Source organism: Carcharhinus amblyrhynchos, chromosome 13 (assembly GCF_965287045.1).
Source record: "Carcharhinus amblyrhynchos chromosome 13, sCarAmb.v2.hapA, whole genome shotgun sequence".
NCBI classification, from domain to species: Eukaryota; Metazoa; Chordata; class Chondrichthyes; order Carcharhiniformes; family Carcharhinidae; genus Carcharhinus; species Carcharhinus amblyrhynchos.
In genome coordinates this window covers 29,220,864-29,247,795 of record NC_137336.1, presented here as the reverse complement: position 1 = coordinate 29,247,795, position 26,932 = coordinate 29,220,864, and the positions used below count along the sequence as shown (strand labels likewise).

At 41.3% G+C, this 26,932-nt stretch overlaps 1 protein-coding gene across 2 annotated transcripts in view; it reads right to left on the bottom strand.

The window, feature by feature from the left end:
- Positions 1-15,792: 15,792 nt before the first annotated feature.
- Positions 15,793-26,932, bottom strand: part of LOC145351799 (UPF0461 protein C5orf24 homolog) — a 29,297-nt gene continuing 18,157 nt past the window's right edge. Inside the window, exons 3-4 of one of the 2 annotated variants that reach the window (XM_080201448.1) lie at positions 19,173-19,598; positions 15,793-16,760 (exon numbers count right to left, since the gene is read on the bottom strand). In XM_080201448.1, the coding sequence (XP_080057574.1) occupies positions 16,708-16,760; positions 19,173-19,598 (479 nt within the window). In that variant the 3' untranslated portion in view covers positions 15,793-16,707. Of the gene's footprint in view, positions 19,599-26,932 lie in introns of both variants that reach the window. The other variant, XM_080201447.1, reaches the window with a different exon arrangement.

Here is a 26,932-nt window from a genome sequence, read left to right as displayed (position 1 = left end):
CACACTCCAGGACAGACATGACTGACACTTGGGAGTTTCCAGTACAGCTTTTTTCCAAAGGTTGCTGAGTAACAAATTATACCGCCAGTCCATTGGTTCATTAGAAAATGGCAGACACTTTATGTACGGCTAGCAATACATTTTGTACTTTGTGTATACTAAGGAACAATAGCTAAGCCCCAGTAAGACTCTTAAAAATCCATGTGCATAAGATGGTACACACATAGCCCGTCTTGCTGCCTGCGCCTTTGTCGTCATCAGGGTTTTGATTGCATTAATATGCAACTTTTACAGTTTGATCAGCATCAAACAGGAGGGCCAATGCCAGAAACATAGTCAGCTTTCATTATGCAGTTACAATAACTACAGGCCTCTATTGCTTGCCTATGCCCAAAAAGTGAATAAAAAGGGCAACACTCTGACACAGTGGCTAGCACTGCTGCCTCACAGTGCCAGGGACCCGGGTTCAATTCCAGCCTTGGTCGAGTTTGCATGTTCTCCCCATGTCTGCATGGGTTTCATCAGGTGCTCTGGTTTCCTCTCACACTCCAAAGATTGTGGGTTAGGTGGATTGGCCATGGTAAATTGCCCCTGAGAGTTAGGGGATTTGCAGAGAAAATATGTGGGGTTACAGGGCAGGGTCCGGGTGGAATTGTTGTTGGTGCAGGCTTGATGGGCCAAATGGCCTCCTGTAGGGATTCTATGAATAGCTAATGACACCTTGGTTCCTGACCCATTGTCAGCCATTGTGTTAGCTGTGCCTCAGGAGTCGCACTCTCACTGTTGAATCAGCAGATTATGAGTTTAAGTTCGGCTTCACCAGAAAAGCACAAAATCAAGGCAGATATTCCTACATGGCGCATCGAGAGAGCATTGTAGTAATTATGATGTCATTCTCTGGAGAAAATGTTAAACTGAGATCATGTCTGCTCTCTCAATTGGACATTAAAGGGAATGGTAGCATAATGCTAATCCTACAGGATTAGTAATCCAGAAACTAAACCTAATAGTCCAGAGATGTGAAATCAAATTGCACCACTGTCGCTGGGAAATTTAAATTCAAGTAATTTAATAAATCTAATTAAAAAGCTGGCATTTATTAGTAATGGCAACCATGAAGCTACCAGATTGTTATCAAAACTTATCTAGTTCACCTATCTCCTTTGGGGAAGGAAATCTGTTGTCTTTACCTGGTATAACCCATATGTGACTCCAGATCCACAGCAATGGGTCCATAACATCTCCCTGTCCCTGCACTCAACCCTGGAACACCTAGATAACAAGGACACCTTTGTCAGGACACCTAATTATTGACAATAGCTCAGCCTTCCACACTATTATTCCCATAAAACTCATCTCCAAACTCCGTGGCCTGGGTCTAGACACCTCCCTCTGCAACTGGAGCCTGAACTTTCTAACTCACCGACCACAATCTTAAGAATAGGCAACAACGCCTCTTCCATGATCATCCTCAATACTGGTGCCCCAAAAGGCAGTGTTCTCAGCTCCCTTCTATACACCTTATATATCTAACACTGTGCCCTCCAATTCAATTTTCAAGTTTGCTGACAATACCATAATAGTGGGTCGGATCTCCAACAATTACGAGACAGAGTACAGGAATGAGATAGAAAATCTGGTGAACTGGTACGGCAACAATAATCTCTCCCTCAATGTCAACAAAACAAAGGAAATTGTCGTCGACTTCAGGAAGCGTAAAGGAGAGCATGCCCCTGTCCACGTCAATGGGGATGAAGTAGAAAGGGTCGAGAGCTTCAAGTTTTTAGATGTCCAGATCACCAACAACCTGACCTGTTCCGCACCATACCGATATTACAGTTAAGAAACCCACCAACACCTTTACTTTTTCAGAAGACTAAGGAATGTCAACTACAACTCTCACCAACTTTTACAGATGCACCATGGAAAGCATTCTTTCTGGTTGTATCACAGCTTGGTATGGCTTCTGCTCTGCCCAAGACCACAAGGAACTACAAAAGGTCGTGACTGTAGCCCAATCCATCATGCAAATCAGCCCCCCATCCATTGACTCTGTCTACACTCCCTGCTGCTCGGCAAAGCAGCCAGCATAATTAAGGACTCCATGTACTCTGGACATTCTCTCTTCCACCTTCTTTCGGGAAAAAGATACTAAAGTCTGAGGTCATGTACCAACTGATTCAAGAACAGCTTCTTCCCTGCTGCTGTCAGACTTTTGAATGGACTTAGTTTATATTAATTTGATCTTTCTCCACACCCTAGCTATGACTGTAACACTACATTTTGCACTCTCTCGTTTCCTTCTCTTTGAACGGTATGTTTTGTCTTATAGCGAAAGAAACAATACTTTTCACTGTATGTTAATACATGTGACAATAATAAATCAAATCAAATCAAAATCAATGTGTAACTGTATAAAACACTGGTTAGGCCACAACTGGAGTATTGCATGCATTTCTGGACACCACATTATAGGAGAGATGTGATCATGCTGGAGATCTATTATCCATCCATAATTGCCCTTAACTGACTGGCTTGCTAGGCCATTGCAGATGGAGTCAGAGATATTTATAGCACAAAGGAGGCCACTTGATATATTGTGTCAGTGCCAGTCAAGTAAGACCTGACTATACTAATCTCATTTTCTGGTGTTTAGCCCATAGTCCCGGAGGTTACGGTGACACAAGTGAATATCTAAAATGTTATGAGAGTTTCTGACTCAACCGTCCATTCAAGCAGTGAGTTCCAGACTCCCATTACCCTCTGGTTAAAAAAGTTTCTCCTCAATGCCTCTCTTAACCTCCTATCTCTTACCTTAAATCTATGGCTCCTGGTTATTGACCCCTCAACTAATGATAAGAAATTAGAAAGTGTACATGTACAAAGGAACTTGCATATCCTTGTCCTTACGTCACTGAAGGCTAGCATGCAGGTGCAGCAAGCTATTAGGAAGGCTAATGGAATGTTAGTTTTTAGAATCATAGAATCCCTACAGTGCAGAAAGAGGTTATTCGGCCCATTGAGTCTGCACCAACTCTCCAAAAGAGCATCCCACCCAGGCCCTCCCCTCCCGCCCTATCCCCGTAATCCCACACATTTACCATGGCTAATCCATCTAACCTACACATCCTTGAACACTAAGGGGCACCTTAGCATGGCCAATCCACCTAATCTGTACATTTTTGGACTTTATCTTAATTCTCTTTATCACAAGAGGATTTGAGTACAGAGTAGTAAAGTCTTGCTTCAGTTGTATAGGAATTCATTTAGACTGCATCTAGAGGAATAGTTGCAGTTTTGGTTCCCTGACCCCAGAAGGGATATTGTTGCTAGAGATGGAGTGAAACAAAGGTTCGCAAGACTTGTTCCAGGGATGGCGGGACTGTTTTACGAAGAGAGATTGGCAGATTGGGCCTGTATTCTTTAGAGTTTTGAAGAATGAGAGGTGATCTCATTGAAACCTACAAAATAGTTAAAGGAATAGACAGAGTAGATGCAAGTAACATATTTCCCTTGGCTGGGTAGTCTAGAACCAGGAGGCACAATTTCGTAAGAACATAAGAAATAGGAGCAGGAGTAGGCAATCTAGCCCTTCGAGCCTGCCCCGCCATTCAATAAGATCATGGCTGATCTGAAGTGGATCAATTCCACTTTCCCGCTTTCTCCCCATAACCCTTAATTCCCTTGTCTATCAGAAACCTATCTACACATGACTTAAATATATTCAGCAAGGTAGCCTCCACCACTTCAAAGGGCAGAGAATTCCAGAGACTCACCATCCTTTGAGTGAAGAAGTTCCTCCTCAACTTCAAAATAAAGGGGTTGCCACTTGGGACCCAGATGAGGAGAAGTTTCTTTATACAGAAGGTTGCGAATCTTTGGACTTCTCTACCCTAAAGGGCTGTGGAAGCTCCATCATTGAGTATGTTTAAAGCAGAGATTGATAGATTTTTGAACTGAAACTGCCTCTCATTTTTAGAAAAGAAACATCATAGATGTTTTATGCTCTTATACCACTATTTCACTTACTTAAATATTTGTGCTTCCTAGGAATAACAGTAGTTATGTGACTTTTCAATGGTAAAAAAACAAGAAAATAAAATCACTTGAGCTATTTTATAAACACCATGTAGTGAATTCACCACATATGAAAATATTCCGATGTTTCTTTATTCCACCTGGCATTTTGAGTGAAGATAGCGGCAACTTAGTATCTATGGCAACCATCTGTCCAAATCACAGGAAAAAATCAGCAATACTTTAAGGAAAAGGGCAAGAACAGAACATTTAATTTGGCGGGAAATAAGTTCCCATTTGTTCAATTTTAAAATTGGGTTGCTGTCAGTGGTAAGTAGGAGCGGTGTTTTTTGTTGAATTAAAGATAAGATAATAGTTCAAAGCAATGTCTCATGCATAACTGTCATGATCCAGGGTTAAACCTCAAGCCCCTAAAGGCAAGATTTGGAGAGTCTCCACCATCACATTACATTATTGCACAGAAGCTTGGGGACATCTGCTGGCACAGAGTTGAAAGTCAAGAATTGTTCTTTCAGATTTGGCTGCGCTCAGTTGTGATGAACAATGTAGCTTCTGAATGAGGAAAACATGACTTATCATTAACCTACGTGTTGACCACCAAACAATATAGATAGTAGATCAGAACCAGAAAATGTGCACAAATATTTTGCAGTAAAAACATCTGAAATTTAAAGTATTTTACATTAAAATATCTTTTGTACTAAGATGTATGCGGTTCGAATGTGAGAAATGAGCTACAGTGGAAATCACAGGCTGGACTGAATTTCTCTGCCCTGTTGAGGGCTGGCAAGGAGATGGGCAGGTGCAAATTTCACACTGCCAGCCTGCATGCTGGTTCCCAACTCCATCCCTCTCCCAGGCCATTTTCTTGGAAACGGGATGGGATATTAACAAGGTTACCTGGGCGGAGAGGGGTAGTCAGTGTTGAAAAATCATTATTAGCTTATCATCAGAAGCCAACTGGAACTTTTCAGAAATCTTCCAGATCCCGGAGACATTGGGGAAAAAGTCTAGTTGTCTGGTGGTAGCCCCTCCAGGCAGGCATTGAAGCCCTCCTCCTTCGCCTGGCTTCAGTTCCAACCACCTGATTCCCTTAATTGGCGATAAGCCCATTCTCTGGTCATGGGTGACTGTGCGGAGTCTGCATGATCTTCCCGCGTCAGCATGGATTTTATCCGGGTTCTCCAGTTTCCTCTCATGGTCTGAAAGATGTGCTGTTTAGGTTCTCCTATTATGGTTGGTCATAATAAGTTCTCCCTCAGTGTACCCAAACAGGCGCCAGAATGTGGCGACTAAGGAATTTTCACAGTAACTTCACTGTAGTTAAGCCTACTGTACATAAGCCTACTTATGGCTAATAAATTGACTTTGATTGCACACACATCAATTGGCCAATTCTGACCCTGCTGTTTTGTAACCAAAAGGGATTTCAGTCTCTCACCATCGGGCTCTTGTCTGGCTGCAGGTAGAGGATTATGTAGGCCCAATGCCCGATTCTTTGGCTTTCACCTGCAGCAGTCCACTGTGTCAGCTACCTTGGAACCACATAGGAAACCAGAGTGGTGAATGGGCTGAAGGAACCATCTGCTGCCCAGTCTGTGTCCAGAAAATAGTTGAGGCCATAATGTATGATTTTAAAAAGAAATTAGATATTGCTGTTGGGGCTAAAGGGAACAAGGCAGGGTAAGATGAGGTCAGGATAATGAATTTGATGATCAGCCATGATCGAAATGAAAGGCAGAACAACCTCAAAGGGCCAAATGGCCTTCTCCTGCTTCTAGTTTATAAGAACATAAGAAATAGGAGCAGGAGTAGGCCATCTAGCCCTATGTATACCAGATTTCTGATCAAAAAGGGATGAAGCTGATCACACTTGAAGAGCATTTACCTTCTATAAGTCAAAGCTGCTTCTCCTTTCACTCACTGCTCACCTCTAGAGCCACTTTCACAGTGAGGTTTCAGGAGAGGGAAGCGGTGAGCAGTCAGAATGGGGGAAAAATGGCAAGAGCAAGGATTGATAACCGGGTGAGTGAGAGAGCAGCAGAAGTGGCAGGTTGGCAGCATGAAGGTGGGTTAGGGCCACAAGAGATGAAGGGCTGACAGCAAGAGGATTTTTTCCTTTATTCTTTCATTGGATATAGGTGTCACTGGCACCCTTATTTGGCACGATTTACACTATGGCCAGAATTTTACCACTCCGCCCGTCATGAGAATCGGAGCAGGCAAGGCGCAGACAATGGAAAGGTTCGTTAACCTCGGGTGGGATTTGATGGTTTCGAGACAAGTGAGGCTGTAAAATCCTGCCTAATGTATTTTTAGGCAGTGGGCTAGGAAGTCTGAATGCTGGCCACTTCTGGGTGCACAGCCCACATGCACACTGTGTCAGCACATATTATTCAACCCAGTGTTTCAAATCTGTGACTTTCCATCACAATGGGGATTAAGGTAGGAATGTAATAAATATTAAACAACTGAGAGGAAAGAGGGTGGGAAACAGGATTAAAGGGAATGTCTGTAATAGGTTGGGGGAGGGGAGGGGGGCAGGAAAGATTAAATGACAGAAGCTTTCATGGTGCAAGAAGTGGTTAATGAGACAAGAAACAAAAGATGTGTCCAGAGGAAGTTTGAATGACAGGATTTTGATTAGCTGCTATCCAAAAAGCAAAAGAAAATAAGAGCAAAACAAGAGAGGCGAAAAGACACTAGCAAAGGAAAAAGAAATGGAGGTAGAAGTTAAAATTTAAAATGACTGAACTCAATTTCTTCTTATTCATTTCTGGGAATATGGGCTTTATTGGCTGTCATGACGTGAAGATGCCAGCATCGGACTGGGCCACTCACCTGATGAAGGACCAGTGCTCCAAAAGCTAGTGGCATTTGCTACCAAATAAACCTGTTGAACTTTAACCTGGTTTTGTGAGATTTCTTACTTTATTGACTGGCCAGCATTTATTGCCCATCGCTAGTCGCCCTGGAACTGAATGGCTTGCTGTGCCATTTCAGAAGGCAGTTGAGAGTCAACCGCATTGCTGTGGCTCTGGATTCACATGTAGACCAGACCAGGTAAGGACAGCAGATTTCCTTCCCTAAAGAACATCAGTGAACAAGATGGGTTTTTACAACACTTGACAATGGTTTCATGGTCAGTAGATGCTTAATTGTGTGCAGCACAGTGGTTAGCACTGCTACCGCATAGCTCCAGAGACCTGGGTTCAATTCCCAGCTTGGGTCACTTTCTGTGTGGAATTTGCACATTCTCCTAGTGCCTGCATGGGTTTCCTCCGGGTGCTTCGGTTTCCTCCCAGAGTCCAAAGATGTGGATGTTAGGTGATTTGCTATGCTAAATTACCCCTTAGTATCAGGGGGACTTGTTAAGATAAATGCATGGGGCTATGGGGATAGGGGTTGGGTGGGACTGTGGTTGTGCAGACTCAATGGGCCAAATGGCCTCCTTCTGCACTGTAAGGATTCTAACAAGTTCAGATAGTTTGTATAGAATTCAAATTCCACCATCTGCTGTGGCAGGATTCGAACCCCATTCTCCAGAACATTAGTTGAGTTTCTGGATTAAGAGTCTAGTAATAGTACCAGTAGGCCATCACCTCTCCTGTTGAGCCCAGAAGGCTGTAAATAACTGGTTGAAAGATGAAGTACTGTTCCCCAAGTTTGTTTTGGTTTTGACAGGAAGCAGAAAGATGAGGATGGGAGCAGGGTAGAGAATTAAAATGACAGGAAGGTCAAGGATCCCACGGACTAAATGGAGGTGTTCTGCAAAGCCATCACCCAATCCGTATTTGGTCTTCCCAATATGTAGAGGACCACATTGTGATTACATGTTCATCACTGCCTGACTGGAAGGAGTGTTTGGAATATTATATGATGAGAAGGTGAGGGGGTCAAAGGGTCTCAAAATTAGTTGTGATCTGCTGTGTGCTGCACAAGTTCACTATGAGAACGAACCATTAACTGCCTGGTGTACAGCATAGGAGCAGGAGGAGGAAACAACCTAGACCAACTTTCTGCACTGGCTGTTTATGAAGAACCTATCTAAATGTGACGCCAGTAACTAATTTCCAACAGTCTACATTCCCTGTGTCACTCACAGCGACAACATCAAAATGGTCACGATGCAAAAACAAAAGCCATCACAAAATAAACATTCCAAACCAAATTTATCAAACAATTCATCCAATATTCCATACAAAACTCACCTAATCATGCTTATGCATTGTCCTTCATAGCGCTATCTCAGTGGCTGCAGCGTAGCTGATGGAAAGCTACTGACTTTCAGTGAAGGACATTGTAGGTAACCTTGGAAAATAATTTGCAGGCACAAAAGCTCCAATTTTGGACTGCAAAATCATGTAACAGAGGTCTGGACTGGCTAGCTGGCTAGGCAAAAAAGGCACAGGCATTGACAAAATGATTCAGGTAGGAGGGTAGCATGTTTATGCTTCATGGAATTACTGTTGTGTCTTTGTGTGTGTGTGTATATATGTGAGTGGGTGGGTGGAGGGTAGTTATTGGAGCACAGATTACTGGAGTGCTGGGACACACTTTGCACACAGTCATTCAGAGCAATGCTGCCAAGTTTGCATAGCACCAAACTGGCATTGTATGATTTCAATCTGAGCAGCAACTCCAGCACTCAGACCTCTAGTGGAAGCAGCTGGTGCTGCAACAAAAGCTGAGGTATCAGTCTTTAAACGGTGCATCATAGTCAGGTCCACCATTGTGCTGATGGAGTTGCTACCACTGCCATGCCAGAAAGGATGAGCTCCAAGCTCTACATGACACCATGTGCGAGTTTGGTTCTGGACACCTCCATTCTACTCAACAGTGCACACAGGCTCTCTGTGACCTTTCCCAGTGCACCAAACATTTACTTGTGCATTGCCATTAGGCTTTTTCTTTAGGCTGCCCATGAGTTTGGAGAACTCATTTGAATCTTCTGCAGCAGAACTCACATGTTGGCACCCATTGTATCCACCGATTCCCTACAGTTCAGGAAGAGGCCATTTGGCCTATCAAGTCTGCACTGACTCTTCAAAAGAGCATTTTATCCAGGGCCCCTTCCCCATCCTATTCATGTAACTCAGTGCATTTAGAGTAGCCACTGCACCTAATTGGAGAACATGCCAATGGGCAGCATTATGGCAGTGGTTAGCACTCACAGCTCCAGAGACCCACGTTCTATTCTGGCTTGAGTGACTGGCTGTGTGGAGTTTGCATATTCTGCCTGTGTCTGCATGCATTTCCTCCGGGTGCTCCAATTTCCTCCCACACTCCAAAGATGGGCTGGTTAAGTGAATTGGCCATGATAAATGTCCCTTAGTTTATAGGTTAGTGAGGTAAATACCTTATGTTGTGTGGATAGGGCAGGGGGGTGGGCCTGAATAAGATGCTCTGTCAGAGTCTGTGCAGACTTAATGGGTTAAATGGCCTCCATCTGTAGTGTAGGGATTCTATGATTCATACATACAGTCACCCAAGGTCAGAATCAAACCTGGGTCTTTGGTACTGTGTGAGGCAGCAATGCTAACCATTGTGCTACCAATCTGCCCCTTGCCCTAGCTGCTGGCCAGGTATCTCAGGATGAGCAGTTCCTATCCCTTGTACTATGCTGTAAACTATGCAGTGTCAGTATCTTAAGTGGTGGCTGCAATAATGAAAGCAGTGACAAAACAGCCTCTTGATCATCTCTATCTTCTTGTGGTTTCTCCAATGAATGGCCAGGTTGCACTTCTTTGATATCTGAAAGGAGAAAGGCACAACAATAAGGAGGGAATATAATTAGAGATATTTTGCTTATACCATGTAAATCAGAAGGGCACGTGTGGCGAGGGAGAAGTGTGATGAGAGGCAAGGGATGGTAGCAGAATTCCATCATCGTCAATGGTTTCAGCAACGGACCATCATACTGTCTCCTTTATGGGGTCAGCACATGCGGGTCTCCCTGCTGCCTCTGGCTGTGTGTCACCTTATTTGGCAAGACGAAGAAGCGTGAGAGGGCCAGAGAGAAAAAAAAACTGTTAGTGAGGCTTGCAGCAATATTAATTGTATAAGCGTGCATGGTAGTATATGAATGCCAGTTGAGAGTCCAGATTGATATTAAAAGCAAAATACTGAGGTTGTTGCAAAGCTGAAATAAAAGTGCTGGTCTTACAGCAATTGTGGAGGGAGAAACAGAATTAGCATTTTGAATGTGACTCTTGTTCAGAACTGGAACTGTGATATTTTTGATAAATGGGTGATAAATTGAGCAGTGTCTTAAACTAGGCACTCAGATGGTATATTGTAGTATTAGAAGATTAATTACTTCAACTTAATCACTCATGTGAACTCATTGGACAGAAATTTCCCATCCTGTCCATCATGCAAAAGGTCCATTGACCTCAAGTGGGATTTTCCACACTTGGGGCCAGTGTGACCGGAAAATCCTACCCATTGAATTTCTTACAATGCTGTATCTAAGTCTATCATGATTATATAGGTCTGTTATTAGTACAGCATCCCAACAACCGGGGAGAGATATGTGAAGAGAAGTCTTTCACTTATTTTTAAAAAAAAAACTTTATTACAAATATTTACAAAGTAATGGATACATGCTATCTTTGAACAGAAAGCAGCAACATGGATATAATTGCCTCGGTTTCAGGAACAGCTTTCGATGCTTGGTTAATGCTGAGCAGACAGAAATTCTTCTGCCCTTCATGAGATCATGACAATTTGCTTTATAGAATTCACCATATATGTTATGCATATTCTTTTGGCATCATATTTAATGCTTTAAAAAGGCCACTTATCAAACCTTGGTCTCATTTTATCTAGATGAATTACTATCATAAACTCAATCGTACCACCTTCCTGTTTGTTACCTCTTGTAAAGCAATGGCATCATGAACTTTGCAGCCGAGACCAGGAAATCAAACTGGCAATATTATGTTGTAAATGGGAAATGAGAATTTGGTTGGAGAGCCTATGAAAATGTATTACAACTTTGGTGGGTGTGAACAGCCTACCTATGCAAATTGCTTGTGTTATATCCCATCATAAGACACTGTTAGAACCAAACACCAATGGACACTGAAAAGTGGCAAAAATAAAATTAATGGCACCAACACAATAAGCATGATTGCATTGTATTGGCTGCAACATAAGCCCTGTTACCTTCCATTAGCTTCTTACTGTACAACTTCCAATTCTGGTTATAGCTTATGCTAAGTGGTCACTTTTTTAAACAAAAATTGAAAACACAACTAAAGAGCAGCAGTGGAAAAAGGACCCTGTTACTCATTTGCATCTAAGAGTGGAATAGCTAAGCATTCAGTAGTCAGATTGGAGTAATTCCAAGCTTAATGCGTCCATTAGGTCCCAGTCTGAGCAAAAACTGTTCTGCTCGCAGCAAAAAAAAATGAACAAAACAGTATAGACTATGAAGACTGACACAATAATATGGATAAAAACTGAGACAAGTAGGCTAATGAGGAACTTCTGACGTTCAACACATCAAACATGAAGAATGATTATTTGAAATGAGTGTACATGGTTGCTAAGCAGCAGTAAGTATCCTGGAGGTCATGGAAAGGACACAGTATTATGGAAAGGCAAATGTGTTAGCCATTCCTTACTGTTTTATTTCCCCTGTTGGTCAGGTTATTGTGAAATTTTGTGCCAGTTGTTACAGACCCTGCTTCTGCGTTTATCCCCACTTGCTTGCCTTTCCTAGTGGGAATTCCCCTAAATGATATGGCTGAAAGAAAAGCAAGACCTATGGCGAGATGTCAGATAGGCCAGGCTTCATGAGAAGCTCTGTGCTCAGCTGGAAGTATGTGTACATCTGCAGACAGAATTAAAAAGACCTACCTTTAGTCAGTTGAAGTAGAGATTCCTCCTCTGAAGTTGAACCATCAATTACAAATGGCATCAACAATAGTATATGAATTGTTCCCAATGCTTTCTTAGCAGACCCTAATGTGTGCCCATTAGTCAATGGTACTGTTGAAAGGAAGGTAGGCAGGGGTCCAAACCTTGGCTGCGTTCAATCACTTCGAGGTTCATCTAGCTGGCAATGCTCATGGGAAACTATCTTGTCACAGGCTGTGTCAGTAGGCAGCTAAATACATGGAGCATGAAGGACATCTGCTGCTACAATAATTAGTGACATAATGGACAGCTCTGAAGGTTATGGGGAGATTTAATTGAAATGTTCAAAATTGTGAAGGATTTTGACAGAGTAAACATGGAGGATGTGTTTTGCTGGCTGGAGGATCAGGAATGGAGAAACTCAAGACAATTGGCAAAAGAATCAGAAGGAAGATCGGGGGAACTTTTAAATCGAGAATCATTCTGGCACGAACAACACCACAGGAAGAAAAGTCAAAAAGCAGCATCTGTAACTGATCTTGGTCGACCCACTGCTAGCTCTTCTTGACCCAGAAGGCACTAGCTTCTTACACCAGTTGTCCCTTCCCATCTCCCAGACAGCACATCTGACACAAAGTCTCACTATCTAAGATAAAACCCAAGTGCCTCAAATGTCACCCGAGACAGACAACTGAATTAGGACAGGATGTCCTAATTACTTGTTCTTAAATAGTCACCATGTGAAATGCTAAATCTACATTGCAGTTAGTTATATTAGTCAACTCTGCTGTTTGTGTTGCAGCAGGATATTCCTAAGCTCACTGTAACAGGTTTTAAACAAAATAACTTGTATTCTGACAAAACATCATAACCACACATCCTTAGTGATTGGTACAAAAATATTCTAGGACAGGAAGCGAAATTGATTTTTGGCAATCATGCAAAATGCATGTTTTATATCCATTAGCAAATTAGAAGTATAATAAAGAAATTTCTAAAGTCTGAATTGTACAACTGGCAAAGACCAATTTCAACCCCATTAAAATCAGCCTTGTGATCTTTGCAATTTATTTTTTTTTAAAAAGAGTTTAAAAACACAGAAACCCCAAATTATTATTGGGGCAAAATCCAAACATTGGATTTAGATGATAGACCTGTCTAACTAAACAAGATGCAAAATGCAAGTTCAATGTTCTTTCAAACCAACAGAATATGAGTATTAAACTCCATAATAAATTGCTACTAACAACAGATTATGACAAAGTTGCTTTTTCTGCCTATTTTGCTATCGCTTGCAAGTACTATACAAATAGATGCAAAGACTATTTAATTGAAGAGAAATTTAGAAATAGGACAAAAGAAAAGGAAGAAATCCTGCAAATCCAACAAAACAAACAGGAGACAAGTACTGAGAGAGAATTCAGAAAGAAAAATATATTGAAGGCTTTGCACACCTCTGTAGTCAGCAAAAATAAAACAGAACCAAATGTAATGCCCTCATACACCACACAGAGCAAGTACCAGAAATTGCACAACAGCAATTCTCAATCTAACTCATTATTATTCAGAGCACTATCAAACGGAAGCTTAAAAGTGAAGTCAAAATCAAAGAATAAACCATTCCCAGCTGCTCTCAAATGTCTGTGAAGTTTTAAAAGGTTATGGATGGAAATGTGGGTGCAGTGTAGGCTGCTCACTAAAACAGAGTAAATGGTGACAGAATAGAAAGAGGAATAAATAAATAACTACACAGATTTATTCAATTAATTCCCAAAGTCCCAGTAGAGGCCAATAAAACTCAACAGTCAACGACCTTGCAAAACTATGAAAATGGCCACAAGCTGCAGATGGAAGAAAGGCAAGAATGTTTGCCATGTACAATCTTGCTAAGAGCGGAACTGGATGCTTACTCTGATGTCTACTAAAAAACTGTTTTTTGCCAGCTACTGTATTTCAAAAAAAGAAGGCATCGGCAGCTATTTCTCATGTGTTCTTGCCCCTCGAGAGAAAAGGCTCTGGGCCTCAGCTTGGCAACTTTCCAGAGAAGCACAGTCAACACCGAGGCCCTACCTTGTAAAAGAGTGAAACAGACAGACTCGCATTGTATGCATTCATAGGCAACAATGTTTGTCAAATGTGACTTTTTACTCAGCAATATACATCTGTTATTTTGACTGCAATATGTGAAAAATAAATATGTGCATCAGTGCCACCTTTTAAAGGGCTATGCCAGGGTATCACAATTTTGTTTTTTTTGCCAAGAGGGGGGTAAGTGCAGAAGTAGGATAAATTAATGGATTGCCCAGGAAACTAACTAGTACTAGACTAGTAATGTCTGTATTACAATTGTGTCATTTGGAACATAAAAGGTGTGATTTAAAATGATTTATTTAAATGGATCACTTGTGAATTTAATGCATAGTTCTTAGTGCAAAAATTGGAATAGGGAGAATGGAACATCTTAAAGTACAGATCAACAACACAACAGTAAGGTGTAATCAGAAGTATTTTTCAACCAATAAACATTTAAAGTACATTTTTAAACTTTTAAATAAAAACACACTGAAGAGAGTGATTTCTTGATCAAACATATTCTATGAAAATTGAGTTTAAAACAGCACAGTAGTTCGCACCACAGCCTCACAGTGCCAGGGACCCAGTTTGATTCCTGGCTTGTATGTGGGGAGTTTGCATGTTCTCCCTGTGTCTATGTGAGCTTTCTCCAGGTGCTCTAATTTCCTCCCACTGTCCAAAGATGTGCAGGTTAGGTGGATTGGCCATACTAAATTGCCCCTTAGCGTCAGGGGTACTAGCCAGGGTAAATGCATGGAGTTATGGTGATAGGGTCTGGGTGGGATTGTGGTCAGTGCAGACTTGATGGGACAAATGGCCTCCTTCTGCACTGTAGGATTCTAATTCTACAATAACTACTCAAAAATGTGCTTAATATAATTAGTTTCAAAAGAAATTCACACCAATATAAAAAAGAATGTAATTTCTAACTTATCAAGGAATTTTTGATCGCATAATATTTAAGTATTCTTTTATTTTATTTGTGTCACAAGTAGATTTACATTAACACTGCAATGAAGTTACTGTGAAAATCTCTAATTGCCACAGTTCAGCATCTGTTTGGATACACCGAGGGAAAATTTAGCATGGCCAATACACCAAACAAGTACATCTTTCAGACTGTGGGAGGAAACCCACACAGACACAGGGAGGATGTGCAGACTCTGCACAGATAGTGACCCAAGCTGGGAATCAAACCCAGGTCAATGGCACTGACAGGCAGCAGTGCTACCCAGTGTGCCACTCTGAGGATTGTGGTTTTGACATGATATCAAAATGTACCTTTTAAAAACATAGGGCCCTGTACACTTTAAAAACATCCCACTGACCCATTCCAAAAGTGAATTTTGCTTTCACACTCCATATCAGATTCAAATCTATATATAGTGGGAGAAGGGGAGGAAAAATATTCCAGAACATTTTGATCCAAGTTTATACCTTTTATTCAGAAAAGATTGAGTAATTTTATAATAGAATTTACTTCTGGGTTCCTGGCACTGTGAGGCTTTTCTTTTAAAGTTAGGTGCAGTCATGAATGGGTCTGCAGCAGTTTTCTTGCCCAAAAGAAAATATTAAGAGTGTAATGGGAAAGGCCAGGAAATAAGAAGCGAGTCTTTTCGGATCAAATACATGTATAATAAGTGGAGTGGCTTCTGCCTTAGCTGTAAGCATGTGTGAAACCAAGTAGTCAATCCCCTGTTTCTTTCCATTATTCCATCATTTGAAAGTTGCCTAGCTAGGTTGACAGCTGGTTAAGCAGCAAAGGAAAATATCGCAGCTGAATATCACAACCACGTCCCCATATCACTCCCACCACCACCACCACCACCGTTGAAATTAGGGAACTTAAAAAGAACAGGAACTACGTTTAGGATGTTCCTACTCAAAATCATTTATCCAAGGTAGTCCCATCAAAACAGTTGAAAGAGTTCCAACTTTGCAAACTTAAAATAAAACATACTCCAAATACAAAAACAGTTCCATAATAAAACAGTACTTGTTAAACTACGTCCCTTACATACAGCAGTCTGTTGAGGCAGTTCTGTATACAGTACACTATAGAGCATCATAAGTAACAGGAAAGTTGAAGCATGCAGTTTTGTTAACATGTATGCGAAATGTTCGAAACAGAAGAAGCACCCCAACAACCAAGGATCCTTCAAAGTTAGTGATTTCTGGCACTTGGAGCAGCATCTGGCGGCAGACATGAATCAACGTCCATAAAATACAGTATCTATGTTATCTAAAGATATTGAGCAAAGCTTTCTTTCACACAAGTATGTAGCTCCAAGCTTCAATACGTATTTATAGAACTTAAGTTGTGACTGCTATATCAGTTTCAGATACAGCTCTTACAAGTCTATTTAAAAAACGTCCACAAGGATTTCTGGAAAATAAAATGGTTTTATTTTGAAACAGGGAACTCAGCTTTCCAATCTGGGAAACAGAGTTGCTGGATATGTAAAACCAGTCCGAGGTATATTCTTGATGTAGAAGATGTCTCAAGTGTTGCATGGGTGACAACAGTCAGCTACAAGGGATGCCACAATAATGTAATTAAACTTTAAAGATGCATACATGAAATATTTTAGATGAAAACAGTGTTACCATTACAGTAGTACATGTTTAATAAATGTGAAAACCTGCCTTTCTAGGAACGATTCACGGAGTTGTCAATCAACCCTTTTGTATGTCCAATTGTGATTATGTAGAAGCGTTAAAGTACAGTGCTTAACTCTCTGGCTGTTGAGTTTTCCTTCGGTCTTGCCTTTGCCTGTTAAATACTGATAGAGAGAGATAGAGAGATATTGTACAGCTTTGCAAAAAAAGTGTCATATTACATTTCATTTTTTTCTTAAGTGCATTTTATATACAGAATGCCATGCAAGAGAGATCTTTATTTTACATATTACAGTAACCATGCTGCGGTGCCACCTATACTACTGAGCAGGTTAGAATCAGGGTGTTACCAGCTGTGATTTGTCTCTGGTGCGAGCTCTTGTTTGCACTTGACTAATTTTATTGATTTGGTTGCTTTGATGCAGTGTCTAACAGTTTTCAAATGGATCAGTGGCATATAAAACTTCCTATTCATGGACAGAAGATTAACTTAAAAGTGGGTTCAGTTAGAAGGTGGGTAGCAAAAATGTCTGTTTCCTAGGATAAGGCAACGTTTGGAGAAAAAGTTAAATCCTCTGGACAATTTAAAAAAAACTGCTCCTGGTTTTGCTCAAACCCAAAATCAGTGACTAAATAAGTATCACAATTTTCAAAACAGCAACTTTAATTGTTCACTGGCAGTCGTACATTTCATGTCTCCACCTGCCATTGTCAGGGGGCCAAGTAAGCTAGACCAAACAGTTGTGGTATAATGACATTGTTGAGCACAGCACATAAAGCCAACACAGCAAATTGGCACACACCCCCAAGAAAATGGGGTCCACACTCGAATTGTAACAGAAAATATTTTCTGGCTTCCAATCACGCAAGATGAGCTTTTAAGATGAATTCTAGTGCAAGTGCTTTGACCAGTGGATAACAGCAACCATGTTGCAGTGTTTTGCTTTCTCAAGCCTCTTGTCAGTCTATACTGAAGATCTTAATATAGGCTCAGATTTTAAGTAAAACCAAAAGAATTTTATTTCTAACTGAATCCTTGTAAATGATTTAGTTATAGCACTTCCAGTCTTTTGTCTTGCAGTAGTCCCTTTACATTTGGTCTTCTGTTTGCATCAATTGTGCAGGTCACCTAGGCAGTTGAACCTGAATATAGGGCTACTTCATTAATACTAAACCTACTCAGAAACAGGTTTGCTCTCTAGAATAATTCTTTGTATCAATATCCTGAAAAATGCATACCATTCTATTGGAACAGTTACCTTCCCTCTTCCAACTGTAATAACTTCCATCAATAAAATAACCAGTTTGGCTGCTGCTTCTATTAATTGCCCAGTACCAACTCATCTTTACTTTGACAAACTTTAAATATTCTGACAGCTTGTTAACAAAAAGTGAGAATTGCCGTTGCACCATCCAATTCTTACAGCTGCAGGATTTATAGCTACATTAGCATTCCGGAACTGCTACTCCTAGCGCATTAAAAATATATATTTGAATGAACAGAAATGTGAGGAATTTCACAATGCTTTGTAACCATGGGGAAATTTATTTCTAATAAAGACTACAAGATTTCTGTATAAGTTAACGTGAAGTAAAACAATTTTGTATCATATTGACAATCATCTTGAAAAAAAAACAGGAATTAAAGCCTGTCCAATAATTATTTCTCATGAAGTACCGCTCTGCGTACCTCCCACAGTTACCTCAGCTAAGAGTTGCCCTGATAAACGGTCTGTGCAAAAGTTGACTGCTGCTTTCAAGCTGACAAGTACTCTTGCAACCCAACACCTATCTTTCTCACAAAACTGCCCATGGCAACAAAAATAAGCTAACTAAAAGAATTTGGGTCAAATACGCTCACAGCAGCTCCAATGCAGCTTGCGAGCCAATGTGACAAGTCTACACACAGATTACAATTTCTCTAATTTCTGAAAAAGTTAACTCATTTTTGTTTCAAATCCACGTTTAAATATTTAATAAAATAACCAATAGTAAATTTAGTAGGGTTATCATGGCAATTCGACATACAATAGAACAAAAATTAGTCAAGTTCACATAGACTTTCAACTGCATTGAACTGTAGGACAATTGCCCTGCCCCCACCCTCATTTAAATGCAAGAAGGTTGCATTTGCTGAAGAAAGAGGAAACTGTGCACGAAACTAGACCCTAATGATTTGAACATTCCAAGAGATGTTGTAGCTTTATCTTTGTAAGCAATACCGTACCATATCACCACAGAAGTACATTATGCCCAGTTACAATATTTTACTCAACGGTCCATGGGCTAGTTTATTTAGGGCTGGGATTCCACACTGTTTAACGGGGTGGCTGTGAATCCTATATCCCAGGTTTGTAGATCAGTATGTCGTATAAAAAGTTACTCTACTTTATCAAGAAAAGAACAGGTTATAGAAAAAAGGCAGATTATTTTTTACTGGTTCAGTTCCATGTTTCTATTTGTGGTTTCAGTAGGTCCACTTAATGTTTTGTTGTGCACCATGGAATAGCTAAATGCAGCATTGCTACATGGCGGGAAATCGAGACCAGAAATGCGGGAGAGAGTTTTCATGGTACCTGGGGGCCTTCCTGGGCTGACCCGGTATCCTGCTGCCTTGGTAGTACCCAATGGCCTGCCTGGGCTGGTCTTAAACCCAGCTGCCTTTGTTGTTCCCAAAGGTCGGCCTGTACTGGTTCTGTACCCAGCAGCTTTTGTTGTCCCTGATGGCCTTCCTCGTTTTCCTGCTCGGAAAATATTTTTTCTTCTTTTCAGGTCGTTCTGGGCTTCTGCATTTCTTCCAACACCCATTTGTGAATTTGGCTCCTCCAATGATTCTTGTTTTACGCAGCTTATTGGCTTGTAGCTGTTTCCGTAAAGCTTGTCCGGTTGAGAGGAACACAAGTCAAACTGGTCATCACTGCTCACGTCATTGGCACTGAAGGTCACCTCCTTCTCAGGCTCACAGCAGCCAGTGTTACTGCAGCCAACGGGATGCATGATCTCTAAGAATTAAAAGTAGAGACATATTAAAATACTTATGTAATTTTTCTAGCAAATGATTACACAAATGCAAGTTGCTGTACCACTGCAAAGCGAAAATACACATCATTCTACAACATTATCAAAATTAATTGACATGACGTGTTTTTTCAAACATTCATTCGTGGGGTGTGGGAGTCACTGGCTAAAGCGCTATTTATTGCCCATCCCTTATTGCCATTGAGAAGGTGGTGGTGAGCTTCCTCCTTGAACCGCTGCAGTCCATTTCTAGTAGAAACACCGTCAGGATATATATCTGTTCCAAGTTCTAAATTTTCATCTTTAATCAAACTAAACCTCTATCTGCCCAGTTTTCAAACTTAAGGTTTGCAAGTATCTTTAAGTAATTTGCTATCTTTATATCTAAGATCAACAGCCAAACTCCAAGAGTTCAACTTTCTTCAATCTTCCAATAACAATTTGACTGAAAATGAAAGGGCATGAAATGGACTTGGGTATCGCAATATGTAGTTAACCCGTGTCCACTGTTGCCAATCAAGGTGACGTGGGAGCTTTGTGCTGGCTGCTGATTTATGATAGCTGTATACACTATTAAATGTCTGCATGCCTTGGGGGGGGGCAGGTATCTGCAATGGGGGCAGTCAAATCAGCATCTGGAGATTCATTTTGAATGCTGGAAGTGATTGCAGACGAAAGCATGAGCAAAAAGTACAGCAAACTATGGGGCAACAGGGAAAAGAGCATGCTCCAAGGTTCTGAGGCATTGCAGTAGATGCCTTGGTGGAAGAGATGGGCAGGATAAAAAAAAAGAGGTCCTGTACCCACAGGGGAAAGGAAGCACTCCAGACAAACTCTGCAAAGACAGTGCAGCAGACAACTGTTGTGAACAATGTCAGAAGTCTAGCCCTGAGAACTGTGATGCAAGGCTGGAAAGACTTCAATGACCGCACACAAATGGTCAAGGTCAATCCAATGCCAAATTCCTCTAACTGCGCCACTAGCCTCACACACTGCTGAATTTACCACAGCCCAAACACTCACCTACCAACAATGAAGCATGACTCTTACACCACCTCTATAATTTCATCTCATGTTCACATTGTTGCAAGCCGACATTGCTATTCAGCCTTGACAGACATTCACATTCACTAATACATTACCCCCTCTCTTGCAGGACAAACATAGTGTGGTAACAAATCAGATATACACATCCTGACTCAGGATCCCATCAATATAGAAAGAGGCCATTCAGCCCATTGAGCCTGCACCGATAACAATCCCACCCGGGTCCTATCGTCGTAACCCCACGTATTTACCCTACTAATCTGCCTGACACTAAGGGGCAATTGAGCATGGCCAATCAACTTAGTCCAAAGATGTGCAGGTTGTGGGAAGAAACCGGAGCACTTGGAGAAAACCCACGCAGACACAGGGAGAGTGTGTGAACTCCACACTGACAGACTGCAATTGAACCCAGGTCCCTGGCACTTAGAGGCAGCAGCGCTAACCACCGTGCCAACAATTACTCTAATGGAGAAAATGGAGGTCATCATTGGGGCAGCCATGTCTGAAACAGTAGCCAGTGATAGGGCTGGAACCATTGAAGATGACAATGCTCAGACCTAATCCTCCTCCCCACACCCCATTTTCCCCTCATCTCACAATCTCTTGCAATTTAGAAGCTGCAGATGTCTTGTTTCTTTCTCCTTTCAAATACCTAACAACTGCAACCTGGTCAGTGGTGGAAGAACAAGAAGATGGAGATGATGAAGAACATCACTCACTCTCACAGATGCAACCCACTTGCTCAGATAATGGCAGGATGCATACTTCACAGGACAGCTGAGAGGCAGGATCTGCATGTGGTGAGATAATGGGCACAAGTGGCCTGCAACCAGGGCAAGGGGCAAAGGTGCCAGCTCATTGGAGGGTAAGATTGCACAGGTGTTCTGCTGCAGAAGACTCAAATGAGGACTTTGGTATGATAGCCTAAAGAATCCTGCTGACACACGAGGCATTGGCAGACCTGACATAAAGCCTGTGATCAAAGCCAAGGAACAGGGAGCACCCTGAGGAAATGCATGCAGACACAGAATGCAGACAGTGACCAACTTGGCATGGGTTTCGCGCAGAGTTTGGGGTCCAATGTGGAGGTGGAGCCCTACTCCATGAGAATGTTTGTGGACCAATCCAAGATCCACAAGTAGTATCTGATAGCCAATGACTCAGCTTGCATGTAGGAGTCACCCAACATCCGAATGGAAATACAAATAGAGCTCACTGTCATATTAACTCAGACCGCATTCAGGTAAACTTCGTTTGCTACAACACACAAGCTGTGACTGAGCAGTTGATCATGGACAGCCCATCCAGAAAGGTACTGTCAGAGGGCAGATTGCAACATTAGTCAGCATTTTGACTTGATTAATAGTACCAATTCAGTGCTTCAAATAATGCCCCCTCAATTTTGCACAACTGAACATCTACCTGTTCAGCAACAAGAATCACATCTAATGCTAGACATTGTGTTCAGAGTTTTGCAAGTTGAATAAAGTTTAAAGTTTAAGATGTATTTATTAGTATCATAAGTAGGCTTACGTTAATACTGCAATTAAGTTACTGCAAAAATCCCCTAGTTGCCACACTGGCACCTGTTCAGGCACACTGAGGGAGTATTTAGCATGGCTAACGCACCTAACCAACATGTCTTTCAGGCCGTGGGAAGAAACCAGAGCACCCAGAAGAAACCTACACAGACATGGGGAGAATATGCAGACTCTGCACACAGTCACCCAAGTTAGGAATTGAACCCAGGTCCCCAGCACTGAGGAAGCAATGCTAACCACTGTGCCACCATGCAACCCCTCAAAAAAAAACCTTAATAAGGTTAGTACTCCACTTATTGCAAGCAACCAGAGGCATGTGCTGTTTGACACAATCCACAAACTGCTGGGACATACAGCCTACATACCTGGCAAAAGATTGGCTGTTGAAATAGAATGCAAAGCTAATCTGCATGATTATGGCAACCCTGATCAGATCATTGCTCACTGTGTATTGCACACATACAAATGAGCCTAAGGTCCCCACTTTCAGACACAAAAATTAACCAGTAAACCTCAAATTTACCCTGAGGGTAAAGTATCTCAAACATTTGAATAACAGTTGAAGCTAGCAATTTAGTTCTGCTCCATGCAAAAGCAACATGTGTCATGTTTTCCAATAACAGCACGTCAAGCCACTGCATACCACACAGATGGATAATGTGGTATATAAATTTAAGTACAAGTGCAATGCCAGGTACATGGACCACACATCCCAACAACTGGCGGATTGTATCGAACATAAGTCTCTTTGACTGCTCGCAATAGGCAAAGTACTGACCGTACTCAACCAGACCATGCTTTCAAAGCTCAGAACACAATGTCTAACAGTAGAGGTGATTCTGTAACTGGACAGTATTTGAGCAAATTTGAGTCTATTAAGAATTATACTCATTACTAATTGAGATCAGACAGCTTGCAATGTAACTCACTTACACTCATTAGAAGGGGCATATGTTCAGACACAGGAACCTGTCCTTAAAAGGTGCAAGGAGCATGTCCAGGCATTGTATTTTTTTGGAATTAAATAGAGCAGGGGGACAATAGTCCCCCGCTGCATTCACCATGGCAATGTCTCTACCAACTAACAGCGTCCTTTTTTCACATGGTATTAATTGCTGCTTCCTTTGAAATTTTTGTGTAGGTCTTGATGAATACAAGATGAAAAGCTTCAATAGCATGTCTCTTTTTTCTCACCAAAAAGTGACAATTAGATACATATTCAGGCACTCTCATACCAAGGTGACTGAAGTAGCTTCTGAACCATTCTGTTGTACCAAACTGTTACAAAGAATACAGCCCATCACCTTCTATGAAGCACCAGGGATGGACAGACATTTATTGCCCCTTCTCTAGTTGCCCTCAAATCTAGAATTAGATTTAAAAGTTCCACATTCCCACTTATTTGGCTCACTGCTCCACGTTTTACTGTCTGTTTGAGACCATGGTGGTGTTTTTGCCCTTATGTTGGTCTTTTGATGTCAGTTCTTGTGCAAATGCTGTATATCCCAGCTGGCCTGAACCTTGTATCATTCTCTGTCTCTAGCAGAATCCTTTGCTTCTTTAGCTAAAAATTCTCTTATTCTTCCTTCCACCAATAACCATGCCATTTCAATGCCTGTCTCTCATGACCTGGTTGACATTTTTTTGGGTCTTACTGCTTACATTCACTTTTTAAATTTTAAGCATTGTGATTTGGCTTTGTCATTAGTATAACTCTACATCTCAGATAGCTGCCAGTTATTAAGAATTTGGATTCGATTGCAGGCATTTACAGAGCTTCAGTGAACTTGAAAACAGCACCAAATCTTAATGCTTGTGTAGTTAGTCATTACGGATCTGTAAGAATTCCAATGCTTTATTGACTGTGTGTCCTTAAATATTCCACCTTTTCCAAAATTTTGAAGTGTAATCCTAGAGTTACCAGGTTTGTGATACAACCTTTGGCAAATCTATTTGCTTATATGCATAAATGCCCATAAATTGAATCCAAAAGGATTTGTAATGATAGTGTTCTGTTGAAGATAGCCAACGCTCCCTCTAAATTTCCCCTTTGCTTTGCATGACCCATTTGTTCCCTGTGGGATGACTTCTGGACTACTGTGCAGCTAAAATATGCTTAGCAGAAAACGAACATTACTCCACACAGATAAAGACTTTTCAGCAACACAGTCTCCCTTTAGAAGGATTTGAGCAAGGGATCCCATTATCAATAATGTTTCCTTAAAGAAAAACAATAAATAGTTTTCTTTTATCCCCTCTTCAGTTTTTGCACCTCCTCTCCTGAAACTGGAGACTCATGCAACATTTTTCCTTTCTTCCCTGGTTTGTATGATGAACCTCATTTACACGAGCATTAAAGCAATAAGGAGCTGCCTGAAAATGTTTACATCAAGGCGTAATAGATAGGAACTAACATTAAACAAAACACAAGTCATTAACACAACTTGTACACTGGACTCATTTCATTTATGGAGACAGAAATTCAGCTTTTTGAAGTAGCGAAGCTCCCTCAAGACAAGGCTTTCAAAAAAAAGGATGACAAGTGAGTAAAAGGACATAATAAAATAGTGTGGGATCCCAAGTTCACTAAATAGCAACAAAAAAATGTGAAAAACTCTAAATATCATTGGTCCCCTGTGGTTAAAGGATTTTGTCTAGTTTGGGTGTCCTAGTTTAGGGAGCATGTTAAGACCATATCAAGATTTCCCAAAGTGCTACCAAGGATCAGAAGTTTTATTGACAAGAACAGAATAAAAACCAGGGACCTTACAAGGAGTTAGACACTGGTCTATTGAGGTTGTAAATTCTGAAGGATTTTTGATAAGGTATATGGGAGAAACTATTTTCACTGTTTCGTGAGTTGGTAACTAATAATAACACAAATTTAATGTCATAGAATCCCTACAAAACAGAAGGAAGCCATTCGCCTCAGGGTCAATCCCACCCAGGCCCTATTCCCATAACCCCACACATCCACCCTGCTAATCCCCCTGACACAAGGGGCAATTTAGATTGACCAATCAACCTAACCCGCACATCTTTGGACTGTGGGGGGGGAAACCAGAGCATCTGGAGGAAACCTATGCAGACATGGGGAGAATGTGCAAACTCCATGCAGATAGTGACCCAGGTCTGGAATTGAACCTGGGACCCTGGCACTGTGAGGTAGCAGTGCTAACCACTGTGCCATCCATCACAAAGGGGAATTATTTTTGTTGAAACAAATTGTGAAGACATGAAATGATCTTCCAGAGACAGCGGTGAAGCAGAAACCACGAAAACAATTTTGAAAATGATTATACATTAAAATATAATCAGGATAGAGTAGGATAATGATACTAAGTCAATAGCTACCAACCTTATCCCAGCTGTAACATATTCACTTCTAACTCAACCTTCTGAGTGTTCCAGCCCCTTTCCAGAGATATGTGCAAACAATCCAAGTTGAAACTTTTGTTGATGATGAGGGAACATTGCATTCTTGGAGCTCGCAACCAGGATATTCCAGTCCTGCCAGTTAAGGGCATCATCGCAAGAGGATCAGGAAAATTTTCGGATGGGACTTCATTATTTGAATCGCATATTCAATTCCAGGTAGCCAGATCTCGAAAGACTAGCCTGAAATTAGGGCTGGGATTGGGTGATATGGTGGCACAGCGGTTAGCGCTGCTGTCTCACAGCACCAGGGACCCGGGTTCAATTCCAAACTCGGGTGACCGTGTGGAGTTTGCACATTCTCCACATATCTGCGTGGGTTTCCTCCACGTGCTCCAGTTTCCTCCCACATTCAAACTTATGTGTGTTAGATGAATTGGACATGCTAAATTGCCCCTTAGTGTCAGGGTTATGGGGATAAGGCCAGGGTGGGATTGCTGTTGGTACAGGCTCGATGGCCTCCTGCTGTGGAAGTTAAAATGCTCAGATTTTTTAAAAAATCATGCTTCTGTGAGAATGTTATCTGTTGTAGACCTTTAAGGGAGTCTGTCTGCTTCAGACTAGGCCACATGACATTCTGCTTTCTGACCTTCACCAGAGGGTGAATAAGACCAAACTTTTTCCATAAGAAATACCAAAGGCAAGATATGGGATATGCTATATAAATGAAGGATTAGCAGAAGTCAATTTTTCATCAACTGAGAAAGGGCAAAAAAAAAACACAATTTAATTGGCAAATGTGTGTGTCAATGAATGATGTGAAAAATCTCTTGTTACTGATTTGTTGTAATTGACTATAACTGCTGAGTTGTTTCTCTGTAATAGCAGAACAACTCCAGACGTTTCAATGAAGGGAGGGGCATTCTCCTTGTGCATAAGTAATTAAAGATTTTGCATTGGATGCATGGTGCTCAATGCTGTTTGTGTTAAGAGCCGACTAAGTGTGCCTAAGGCTGCTGGTACCCAATGATCTTTGGCACTGCACTTAGGGATTCAATGATTTTCCACATCTGCCATAGGGTACATGGTGGGCCAAAAGACTTTTGATAGATCAGACTATCCTGGTGATAGACGGGGTTGTAAAATCCCACCCCTACTCTTTACATTCTAACTCACAACCACAGTTTTTAACTACTCTTATATACTATATAGGAGCCTAAGCAAATCCACGATTAATGCCTACAAAATGAATACCATGCAATTAGATGCTCATTTACTCTACAAATAGCAGCGCCTGGAAGTTGCCCTGGTGTTGTGGCTAATATTTATCCTTCTGTTAGCAGCGCTGAATCAGA